General features: G+C 54.6%; 1 protein-coding gene across 1 annotated transcript in view; it reads left to right on the plus strand.

Moving 5' to 3' along the window:
• Positions 1-12790, plus strand: part of LOC307092474 (uncharacterized protein) — a gene marked incomplete at both ends in the record, with an annotated part of 348514 nt that overhangs the window by 65286 nt on the left and 270438 nt on the right. Inside the window, one exon of the mRNA XM_079759755.1 lies at positions 1710-1788. Coding sequence (XP_079615881.1) covers positions 1710-1788 — 79 coding nt within the window. The remainder of the gene's footprint in view (positions 1-1709; positions 1789-12790) is intronic.

The raw sequence follows: 12790 nt of genomic DNA on the forward strand, positions 1-12790 counted from the left end.
GCAGGCTCCCGCTCCCTCCTCCCCTCTTCCTGCCCCTCCTCCCTAGCTGGACGCCCCCATTCTATGAGCACAGCCAGCAGGCTCCCCTGGGGCCTCCAAGCTCACTAGCAATTTGGATGTCAGGAGTTGGGAAAGTCAAGCTTAATATTTGATGACATTACAAAGTCACCCTGTTCTCTTCTCATCCCAGATAGGATGGAAAAGCGGGGAGAGGCGCTGGGCTGGGGGTCAGCAAGCGTGGGCTCTGGTTTTGGCTTGGAAACCAACTAGCTGTTGACCTTGGGCAACACCCACCCTCTCTTTGTGCTGTAACTTCCTCCTGTACCAATAAAGCATCACTCTGGCTAGGAGTACTCTGATGTAGGAACCTTTCTTTCTTCCTTTCTTTCTTTCTTTCTTTCTTTCTTTCTTTCTTTCTTTCTTTCTTTCTTTCTTTCTTTCTTTCCTTCCTTCCTTCCTTCCTTCCTTCCTTCCTTCCTTCCTTCCTTCCTTCCCTCCTTCCTTTCTCTCTTTTTAAAAAATTGATTTCAGAAAGAGGAAGGGAGAGGGAGAGAGAGAGATAGAAACATCAATGATGAGAGAGAATCATTGATCGGCTGCCTCCTGCATGCCCCCCACTGGGGATTAAGGCTGCAACCCGCGCACGTGCCCTGACTGGGAATCGAACTGTGACCTCCTGGTTCATAGGTCGATGCTCAACAGGTGTGATGTATTATGCAGAGGACTTTAATTACACAGAGCTGGGGACTCTGTTATGTAACATCTTACAGAAAACCGTTTCTTAGATGGGAAGCTCGGTGGTGGACAGCCCTTGAAAATGGATGATGCATTTTGTCGACTTTTTCTCCTGGTCACATGGTCGTCCCATGCAGAAAGAGCGACCTTAGCTCACGATTTTCTTTGAATATGCTTCCATCAAATATTTTCAAGATCTCATACTGAGGGCACAATGAAGAGGCTTTCTGAAGTGTGATACAAAACCCAGAAGCCACACAAGAAAATACTAATGAGGGAGTGAGAGATGTGTGCATGTGTGTGATATTGCAGGTGGTAGTGTGAGTTGTCATAGGTTTTATGGGGAAGCAACCTATTTGGTAACATGAGTCAAAATTGTGAATGTTGCGCCCACAAATGACAGGTTTTCCATGGAGGCGGAAGTTTCCCAGACAGTATTTCATGGAACAGGTTCTCCTAATTTATCATTGAAGAGGGGCGGGAAGGGGGGGGGCTGAAAGACACTGGCAGGTGTGATGTATTATGCAGTTAGAACATACCAGAGCTACTGACACTGTCCAGGTGTAGCTGATGCGATGTTTGCCTCCCTCTGTAGGAAGAAGCCGTCCCTCTCAAACCTCCACCTTCATTTTCTGCTCTTGGAAATGCGTCTCTCTTGGGAGCATCAACGCCAGAGCTTCAAACCCAGGCTCGCTGCCTGGGGACCTGCCTTCTGTGGCTGGGACAGGGCATGGCAGGCCATCTCTCCCCAGGGACCTCCCTGGTCTGCGGTGAGAAGCCAGAGACCTACGTTCCTGCATGAAGTCCGATCCGCGGAGAGAATCCGTCGGCTATAGACCAGCTCTGCGCCCCACTCCTCACTCCTCGATGGGATTCTCTGGCCGAAGAGAATCGTGTGGAAGAATCTCTCCACTCGCACCTCCTTCACTTCAAGGTGAAGCATGTGACTCCCCCGTGGCCTCTCTGGGAGCCAGGTGAGCGCTCACAGTCACTCACCGCTGGGCAGGCGCCCCACGGGAACCCCCACGGAGCCTCCAGTGCCTCCAGATGCAGGTAAGCGCAAACAGGCGAGCAAACAGCGGCAGAGCGGGCCATGCTTGGGGTCCGCGGGGCCAGCCTCCTGCTCCCTCCTCTGCTGCCCCAATCCTCCGGGGGCAGGGCAGTTGGGGCCCCCTTGTCCACTGTTGCCCGGGCACCTGATTCAATCAGGGAAGGTTGTGTCTTCCACCCGGGCCAGTGGCTTTCAGCCTTGGCTGCACATCAGAACCCTGGGGGAAAGCTTAAAAACGGTGACCAGCGCCTGGATCCCGCCCCCTGGACTTTGATTGATGGCAACACTGACAGAGCTCCCAGGTGATTCTAGGTGCAGCCACGGTGAAGAACCACAGGCCTGGGAGGACTATACCCCGGGGGCTGTTTTTGCAAGCACGTGGGGGCTCTGGTAACCGTTACTTGGCGTAAAGTGGGACTGGCCTAGGCCCTAGGCAGTCTGGGATGCACGATCACCTTGCTTTGACCTTGAGACACCCTTGAGACTTGTCTTCTAAGAGTACATGGTCAGCGCTGGTTTGTGTTTTCATTTCCTGTGTGGCTGCAAACATGGGCCCCTGCACAGCACTGAGGAGGGCTGTAGGAGGGTGGCCTGAATCGGGCCCCTTTGTGCTCCCCTTCCCCTCTGAGAAGTGCAGGGCACGTGCTCCAGGCACGCCCATGCTTTGCTGCTCCTCTGCGGCACGTGGCGCGTCTCACACCTTCCCTGTGACGCAGCTGTCCGTCTGCAGCAGCGTGGCCAAGGGGCCGGAGGGCTTGGTGTCCTCTCCAGTGAAACGCGGAGTGAATACGACCAACCTCAAAAGCCGTGGCAGGCCTCCTGGGAGGCCCTCGCACACACAGGCTGGGGGGCCCGCCGGGCAGCCGGGAGCAGAGGACAGCCCCTCCTCCCTCACTGGGGAGACGTGCCTCTGCCACGGGCCCTGGTTTTCCCTGCTAATCGCACGCCCATGACAATCTCTTAATCCTCTTAGAAATGACAGATGGTAATTCCGGCGTTGTTTAGGGAGGATGGATGACTCTTCCACACTGACATGACACTCGGAATAAATGAAGCCCGTTATAAACGTTATTTTTTTTTTTTTTTGGCATAAGTTTGTTCCGTGAGCGGTGAAATAAGAGGCGGACACCATGCCTGCCTATTCTATAGATGGAAAGATCGAGGTGCGTGAGGTCTAAAACCTCCTGCGAGGAGGGGGAGCCTGGCACGGATGGAGACCCTTGGTGCCAGGTGCTTTCCCTCACACCCTTTATTTCATTCCATTTCAACACCCCTCGGGAGGAGTTACTGTTATCTCTGAATCTTGGTTGGGGAAACTGAGGCTCAGAGAGGTTGTGTCACTTGCCCAAGACCGCATAACAAGGTGGCCAGCCGGGCTGCGATTTTGATTCTGCCTGACTCCCAAGTGCAAGCGGAGGTGGCTATGCCTGTCAGGCCATGAGCCTGGTACCTAAATCTCTGGAAGTTCCGGAAAATTGCAGATGGTTAGAGCGCATCCTTTTATATCTGCATCCCTTCCAAGGAGATCCTGTGTCCAAACATTTGGCTGAGTGGCTTCGTAGGGTGATAACTCCACCTTTGCTCTCACCTTCCATCCCCAGCATTGATTGGCCTGCTTACACTGGGGATACTGGGTGCCTGTGGTGTGGTCCCCTCCCTTACAGAGTTTCCGGATCAGCAGGAGAGGCCATCGAGGCGGTAGGGTGAGGGATGTGCTAAGGAGGGATGGGCAGAGGTTTGGAGGCTCCTAGGTCCCCAGCAGGGTGTATTCAACATGACGCAGCAAGTCAGGGAAGACAGCCTGGAGGAGGTGATTTTGGAATCTGCGTTTAGAGCAAGGTTGAGGTGGATGAGGAGAGAAGGAGCAGAGAGAACATGTGCAGCAGCATGGATGCACAGAAAGACACTGCATGTTTGAGAGAGGCGAGTCCCGGGTGCAGGGCAGCGTGAGGCCGAGGGACAGCGCCGGGGGGGGGGGGGGGGGGGGGGGGGCGGGGGCGCAGGCAGCTCCTATGCTTCTGTGCTGCATTTGTTCCGGCTGTGCCGGATGCAGCCGCCATATCGCTTCTTCTGCTGCAATTCACACTCAGTATGCGAAGCGGGAGCGAGGTCCCACAGCCTCCTCTCTTCAAATTAGGCTAAAGGGCGAAATGACTTCATTACTGTTGTTTCGGGGGCTGCCGCCTCTCTCAGGACCCCTCCTGCGAGGTTACCCAAGGAAGCCGCTTTCACGCCCGCCCCCGGGGCGCTCGGGTCATCCCTCTGCCATTCAGCAGGGACCTCTGATCCTTCAGGAGACCTTTGCTATATTCTAATGCTTTCCTTATAAAAAAAAGTTTATGCCGTTGCTGCAAGCTTTTGTTAGCATTTCACGTGTGGTTTGGTTTCAGACACAGGGTGGCTTGAAAAATCACAGAAAGGGAGTTCTTTGTTGAATAATTGGTTTTTCTTTCTCTTGGTTCCGACACGTAGGAGATAGTCAAACTGTATTTCACCACTTTGTGCAAAGCCAGCCAGTGTCTCAGAGAGCTGGGCGGGCAGAGGTTGGATGTTTTAACAACGCAGGGGCGGGAGTGGAATGTGAAATGCACAGAATCAAACACACCTGGAGCTGGAAGGACTTCCGTGGCCAAGAGGGCCAGCGCTTTAGTTTATCCCGATACACGTAGATCAGCTTCTGCTTGGGTACCTCCAGCGACAGGGAAGTCACCACCTCAACACTAGCCTGGAGTGATTGCTCGTGGGTGTGCTTAATTAGATCACACAGGAGGTACCCCTGCCTCCGTGTGTTTCCGTTTGGGCTCCAGGGTTAAGGTGGCACAGACCTGGGCCACAGTACCCGGGAGGCTGGTGATTGTCCCGAGAGAACGCAGAGCCAGGTGCAGAGAAACGTGGGCTGCCCCCAAAGCACCTGGCAGTGCCTACGAGGTCCCTGGAGCCTGCCCTACGTGACATTTGTGCAAGCACACAGGACGCAGGGCCAGACACCCCAGCCTAGACAGTGTGGTTCATGCAGAAATGTGCAGACCAGGTCATCTTGGAGGTTGTCCCCTCTGCTGTCCTGGCTACGGTCATCACCAATTCTCAGCGGGGAAGAGCTGCAGCTTGGAAACCACCGAGGCCCTGCAGCATTCACGCAACAAGTATTTGCCTGTAAGTCCCGGAGAATACGGAGAGCAAAGTCTTCACCTTGTAGAATGTGGCCTCGCTCAGGCTCGCTGACTCCTTTTGCTGTCATCTTAAAAGTCAGGAGTGAGAGCTGCTTTTCGAAGGCATTCCAGGTGCGTTTCTCGACCAAGGAGAAGAGAAATTTGGTTGGGGTCTGGGGTCCTGGAGCCTGAGCTGAGCATAAGAGATAAAGAGCTGTTTTCTCCCCCAGGCCGGTGTGGCTCAGTTGGTAGAACATTGTCCTGTGCACCGAAAGGTCACGGGTTCGATGGCCTGTCAGGGCTCATGCTCGGATTGTGGGCTCGATCTCCATTAGGGGGCGTGCACGAGGCTGCTGATCAGTATTTCGCTCTTACGGCGATGTTTCCCTCTCTCCTCCTCTCCCTTCCCCTCTCTCTAAAACTCAATGAAAAAAATCTAAAAAGAAAGAGCTGTTTTCTCATCAGTCACCAGAGCCACCTGGATGCTTGTGAACCAAGCGGAAAGTCCAAGGGTCTGGGCGGGGCCGGGCTCTGCAGTGTGAACAGGCCCGGCCGCTGTGTGATTGGGAAGCGCCGCCTGTTGGAGCACAGACCCGGCGTGGCCATCCCAGGGGCGCTGTGTGCCACAGAAGCCCGGGGAAAGAGGAACACCCCCGCGCCGAGGCGACATGTGTGCGGAGGGGCTGGGGAGCTGCGTGGGCTGGCAGAACCGCTCCATCCTGCAAATTGGTTGTGCTGCATGCTCCTGCCCTCCGCCCCGTCGCTGGTCTGCGGAGAGCTGGAGTGTCTGAGAATCCTCTTCTAAAGGGCTCGACACGCTGCCCGGAGTCACGGGGAACGGACGCATCGCCCTTCCCCACTGTGGCCCCTGAGAAATCCCGTCTCGCCCGCTGCAGCTCGGGAACAAACGCTGCTCCACAGCTGACAACATTCATTCTTTGCACCCAACGACCCGGTTTGGCCATTTTCTACCTAATGCAATTGGCTCCCGGCTACGGGTCGGACAGCTGTGACCTCCAACACAGCTGACAGAGCCGTGATTAGCAAGAAGCGTGTCCCGCTTCCCCGGAGCCCGGAGGTGGTGTGAGCTTAGAGCCAAGATGCTGCCTGTGAGATGCGCCTTTCTCATGTAAGCCTTTAAGCGTCTGGGGTGCAGAAGCCCTAGCTGAGGTGGCAGCGACAGGGACTGACGTGTGGGCAGCAGTGACGGGGGATGTCCCAGGCAGTCCTGCTGGGGCTCTGCGTTGGCCGCTCTTCCAACCTCCCGGTCCCTTTGGCTCCCTGGGAACCTGAGCTCAGACATTCCTAGTGAACATTTGAGATTTTCTCCCCCCCTTCCCCTCTCCTCCCCCCCCCCCCCCCCCCCGCCGGCCGCCATTCCCCATCCCTGACTTGCATTGCGACTCTGGCAGTGGCCGGGTGTTGCTGTGAATGCTTGTGTCCCCCCCAAAGTCATAGGCTGAAACCCAATGTCCTGGTATCAGGAGGCGGGGCCTTTGGGAGGTGATTTGGTCATGAAAGTGGAACTCTCGTAAATGGGATTAGTGTGTGTGTGTGTGTGTGTGTGTGTGTGTATACAAAGACCCCAAAGAGCTCCTTACCCCTTCCACCACCTGAGAAGACATCATCCGCCTGTGAACCAGGAAGGGGCTTCACCAGCCCCGAGTCTGCCGGCACCTTGACCTTGGACTTCCCGGCCCCCAGAACTGGGAGAAGCACAATTCTTTCGTTATAAGCCACCCAGCCTACAATATGCTGTGATAGCTGCCCAGATGCACCAGACACCTGGTGAACTCGCGCCTCGGAGCCTCCGTGGCCACGTCCGCAAGGCGAGGCCGGCCCCGCACAGAGCATTTGTGGGGGAGGGTCCCTTCACCTGAAGAGAGGCCCTGAGGCCCGCGTGGTGGGGCCAGGCCTGTGTTCCCCTCTGTGTGCGCTCTCTCTTTATCCTGGATGATCCCGTCCTGTGTCAAAATAAGAGTTTCCCTCCCAGTTCCCAGTCTTTGGGAGTGTCCTGCACGCTCCTTCCCAGCCTTCAGCTTTGGAGAGCAGTTGGGTTCAGTTACAGACCAGCCCGGCTACCCCTCCTCAGTCAAAGCCGTTGGGCCCGGAACCTTGTTTGGGCAACGAAACGAAACGCACAAAGACCTCACGGCAGCTCCAGCCCCGGGGTTCCCGTCCCCCGCCTGGCACCGCCGAGCTCATCCCGGGCCTATTTCTCTTTCATTTTGGCCATAGGAGAGTTAGGCAGTGGGTCCTATGGAGGCCATTAAATAAGGCAGGATGTCAGAATCAATCGAAAGCCCTTCTATCCCTCACCCACGTGGAGACGGGGCAGAGGTCAGGCGGTGTGCCGGCAGCATGCTCGTGTTTTCAAAGAGCTCCCGCAGCCCTGCCACCAGCGGCTGGGGGACGGCGCGGGCCGCTGACATCCCGTCACCCCCGAGACAGCTCGTTTCCGTCCCCTGACGAGCCGCCTTGGCAGACGAAACTTCACCGCCCTGCTTATGATTGTAAATGTCACCCCAGTCGCCTTCACAGCTGTTACTGCCTCACAGATACAGAGAAAGGGAACAAATGTTTCGTTTCTGGTTCCGAGTAAACCCAGCCGTTTCCCGAAAGCTCCTTTTAACTTTGTACCCTGAAAGGCAGAGCATTTGGGGGGGGGGAGGGAAAGGGGGTTCAGCCGCCCCGCCCAGCCTCAGCACCAGATTTCTCGGAGCTGGTTCCTCAGGCTGGGGTCCCTTTGGCAGAGCGGAGGGCATCTGGGAGCTGATTTCATTGTTCAGACAAACTGAGCACATGTTTTGGTGGAAATACCAAGGAGGACGTCAATGAGTTCAATAACAGGGGACGGGGACCTTGGCCTAGGGGTGGGTGGGAGGAGGCAGTTGTCATCGCCGTCGCCTGGGCGCCTCCCCTTCCTTTGTACAAAGAGCCACACTGCATGGCACAGTTAAAGCTCCACCAAAGTTATAGCTTTGCCTGGCCATGCTGGGCTCCCCATGCCGGTGGCATACCAGCAGCCGGAGAGCGGGGTTGTGGTACTGGCAGGGTTCTGACTGGTTACCACGGGGAGGGAGGGTGGTTGCTACATAGTGGGGGCAGGAAAGAGTGTGTCTAGAATTCAGGGGACCTACTGGGGCCACTCTTGGTTCTTGCAAACCTGGAGAGAACCAGGAAAAAACAATAATAGGCATAGTACCAGGGCATGGTACCTGGGACTCAGACCCTTAGGAATGAAGGAGTGGCGAGAGCCTAGACCAGTGGTCGGCAAACCGCGGCTCGTGAGCCACATGCACCACGCCTCCCGTCGCCCGCCCGCCCGGCATCCCCACTTCTAACGCCACTTCTTCAAAATAGACTCGCCCAGGTCGAAAACCGACTTCTGCGCATGGGCCATGAAGTTTCAATCGCACTGTGCGTGCGTGCCCGCACGTGGTATTTTGTGGAAGAGCCACACTCAAGGGGCCAAAGAGCCGCATGTAGCTCGTGAGCCACGGTTTGCCAACCACTGGCCTAGACCAGTACAGGAGCTGGCCCAGAGCACTCTAGAAAGGGCCATAGAGGAATGTATTAGTTTCCTAGGGCTGCTGTAACAAATGGCCACAGACTGGGTGGCTTGCACAATAGAAAATGGTTGTCTCAGAGTTCTGGAGGCTAGAAGTCCAAGGTCAAGGTGTTGGCAGGTAGGTTTCTTCTAAGGGCTTATAGATGGCCATCTTCTCTTTGTGGTCTTTCCTCTGTACCAGTATCTATCTGTCTGAATTTCTCTTCTTACAAAGGCACCAGTCATATTGGATTAGGACCCACCCTCATGACCCACTTTTACTCTAATTACCTCTTCAAAGAACCTCACAAAATAGCCATATTGTGATGTTCTGGGGGTTAGGGCTTCAACACATGCATTATTTGGGAACACAACTTAGCCCATAACAAGGAGATTCACAAAGCCTATCCTATCTAATAAAAGTAATATGCAGATTGATCATCACTGCAACACACAATATAGCTGCCCCCATGTGGTCAAAGATCCTGCCCCCATGTGAACACAAGATGACCACCACAAGATGGCCAGCAGGAGAGGGCAGTTGGGAGGCATCCTGTCTGCAAGGGAGGGCAGTTGAGAAGGACCAGGCCTGCAAGGGAGGGCAGTTGGAGGTGATCAACCCTGCAGGAGAGGGCAGGTAGGGGTGACCAGGCCGGCAGAGGAGGGAAGTTGGGGGCAAACAGGCTGGCAGCGGAGTGGTTAGGGGGTGATCAGGCTGGCAGGCAGAAGCGGTTAGGGGCAATCAGGAAGGCAAGCAGGCAAGCAGTTGGGAGCCAGCAGTCCTGGATTGTGAGAGGGATCCCAGATTGGAGTGGGTACAGGCTGAGCTGAGGGACAACCCCTGTCCATGCACGAATTTCGTGCACCGGGCCTCTAGTTAATTATAACCTCTGGACCAACTGGTCCAGCAGGAGCTGTAGCCTATTCCACTAATCCTTCTGTTGTGTGTTTATTTATCTATATATATATAAAACCCTAATATGCAAATAGACCGAACAGCAGAACACCCAAACAACTGAATAACCCATCGCTATGATGTGCACTGACCACCAGGGGGTGCGCATGGAACATGGCGGGCATCAGCAGCAGGTGTCAGAGTGCAGAACATGGCGGGTGTTGGCTGCAGTGGGATGGTGGAGCAGGTGAGCGGGGGTGCCAGACCAAGACGGGGCACCGGTTGCTGTCATTGGGGCGAGTCTCTGGTCGTTACTGAAAATTCTTTGCTCCTGTGTGTCGTGGTCCCGCCTGGTGCTTCATCTACTGCTGGCACTGGTCCCTATCTCTCGGCCAGCCCCATTCACCCCTGAGTGCTTCTCCACTTCCCCCTGCTCCTGAGGGGCAATCAGGGCAGCAGCCGCCACTCACTCCTGCTGCTGGTGCTGGTCCCAGGGGCCAGCACTGTCAGTGCGTGGGAGCGGGGGCAGCCAGAGCAGGGCTGCCGGCACACAGGGGACTGGGGGCCGTGGTGGGAGGGGCTGGGTGGAGGTGCGGAGGATGGGCCGAGACCCGCCCTGTGCCCACTTCAGCCTTGCGGCCTACAGTTCCTTTCAAGGTGCACGAATTCGTGCACTGGGCTCGTAGTTTATTTATAAAAGAAACTGTGGCCAGTCACCACCTTGGAAAATCAGTGCCAGAACAGAATGAACTCCAGTGGAGCAGGATTAGATCTGAGTGGTGCAAGGGGTGGGCGGTAGCAGCTGCTTACAGAGCCCCACCCACATTCCATCGGCACTTCTTATTCCTGAGCACACAGATGGCTCCCCTCTGCAACTGTCCTCCCTAGGGCTTCCTCTGGCATCTCAGCTTGTGCTCAGGATAGGCAGGAAGTGCTGGGAGTTGATGCCCCCAAGGTCGGTTCTTAGCTAATGAAGGATGCATTGAAGAATTGATAAACTAGCTGCTTCATCCTCGACTGGGATGGAGCTGGGGGACTCTGAGGCATGCTCTGCACTGCCTCCCAGAGGTCATTGGTGGTATCAACGATGTCTTAGTTGCATGTCCTGATGAGCTTGCTCTATCCCCTTCCTGTCTCACTTCCTTCCTCTCCTGCGGGTGCTTCTTGGGATCATGTCCCAATTAACTACTTGTATTTATTTATTTACTATTACTATTTTTTATGAACTTTTTGTCAGATTTAAAATCTTTATTGTTGCAAGTATTACATATGCCCTCTTTTTCCCCCATTGACCTCTCCCAGCCCACCCCTGCCCCCCACGCCAGGCCTTCACTACTTGCATTTAAATCCTTGTGCCAAGATCTGCTCCTGGGGGGGAACCTAAGTGAAGACAGGAAGAAAATGGGAACCCCATATGAGTGCCCACTGAGGGCTAGGAATTGTGCCAGGCTGTTCACATCCTCATCTTTTGAAATTCGGGAGGCTGACTTTATCATGACAATGTTACCGATGAGAAAACTGAGCCGAAACAACCTGCTGAGGGCCCAGCACCCACCCTTAAGTGGTGGAGCCAGGATTTATTTCTGATGATGGGGCCATCCCAGTTCCTAACGGACAGGTGGCAGCATGTGCGGGGACAAGCTTCAGACTAGGAGTCAGGAGCCCTGGGTTCAAGTTCCAGGTATGGCGGTTCCGTGGATACATTACTCCCCCTTTGGGGGCCCCAGCTTCCCTCTCTGTGCAATATAAGGAGAGGGTTAGAATGTCTCTGAAAGCCCCCCGAGGATGAGAATCCATCGGGGATAGTGCTCCTGGGCCCCATCCTGCCCAGTGTCTGCCACAGCCCACCCCGGGCTCCAGTGTGACTCCTTCTAGACAAGGTCTCGGAGGCTGTTCTGGAGGGTTTACCTCTCAACCGGTCTCTTCCTGGAATTTATTGACTGTCAGATAGTTAAGGGCTAGACGGATTATCTCCCCGTGATAAGACAGATAATATAATTCTCCAAATGTCATTTGATTCGCTAGGAAAAGCCAATCTCTTGCCAGCCCTGAAATGTCATGGAGGGAAGTCATTGGAATTCATTGATGAAGCGGTAATCTTTCCCATGCCTTTCCCATGCATGTCATATAACTCTTTCTAGGAGACAGTTTCTATAGACTTGGTGAAGGGGATGGAGCAGGCAAGATGGAAGGTGGCTGCAGATTAATGGCTGCTTAATAGATTAGGCACAGGTGGCAGCTGATGAGGGATGGGAAGTTGTTATCTGTACGCTAAGGGTTTCTGTTCACCAGACATGAACCACACATGATTTGAATGAGCCATGTTATTTCTGTGATAATTCCGAGAGTCACCTCCGTTTCTGAGATGAAGACATTCAGGTTCCGAGAGGCTAAGCAGTCAGAACCAGGCCACCCAGCCAGCTGGTGGCAGAAGTTCGAGTGGAGCTCAGTCATGAAGAGCGAAGGCGTTGGAAAGCAGGAGGACCATGTGGAATTGAATCTTTCCCCAGCCGATTTATCATCGGGTCATCCTCAGCGGGGCACTTGCCTTATTGGAGTCTCAATTTCTTCATCTCAGAAGTGGGGGTAGCACCATCGACGGGGTACGGGGTGCCTAGCTGTGAGCACAGTTTTAGGCATGTGGAAAGTGCTCAGTGTATCCCTGTGAATGTGCTGCCTTCCGAGCCCCGTCCTCCCCGGAACCTCTCTACTCTCAGCCTTCTCACTCCCCTGGGCCCTGCAGTTAGGTGATGCTGGCTGACCCGTCTTTCCCCGTGGCTCATTCGCACCTGGGAGCAAGACCTTGGCCTCCCCTCTTCAGGCCCGTCTCCTGCCTCTTTGGCATTTGCAGTGACCGAAGGGCGCACAATAGCTCCCTGCATTGGATTCTGGTTTTTCTTTATGACATTTTAACACATTTGTCATCTTTAAAAAAATTCTTTATTGTTGAAAGGATTACACATGCCTCCTTTACAATTTGTCCTTCTTAAAGGCACCTTTGTCCTGTTCAGGAATGATCAGTGTTGTCTGCTTGTCTTGGAACTTGAGGGTCCTGTAACTATTCATTCCCACCCAGGTTACCCATCCTCACGGCTTCCAACATGTAACCCCCACTCTCTCCCGGCTGTGGTTACTTCCCAGACCACACCACAGTCCCCGATGTCTTCAGCCTGGGCTCCCGTTCACCATCTCGTCTTCTGCCTGTCATGGTGCTTAGGACCCCACTGTCAGGCAGCCACTTGTTTGGTTGAAGGTAAAGTGTCTTCTGCTAAAATGCAGCTGTCTCTAGAATGTGCAGACCAAGTTCTGTCAGCCATCCTCACCTTGGCAAGGGATACCTGTAAGGAGTGGGCCACAGAGTGGGTAAGGTGCTGGGCCGCTCCGAGGTTTTTCCTGGCCAGTGAGGAAAC

This window comes from Cnephaeus nilssonii, assembly GCF_951640355.1.
Source record: "Cnephaeus nilssonii genome assembly, chromosome: 20".
Lineage (NCBI taxonomy): Eukaryota > Metazoa > Chordata > Mammalia > Chiroptera > Vespertilionidae > Cnephaeus > Cnephaeus nilssonii.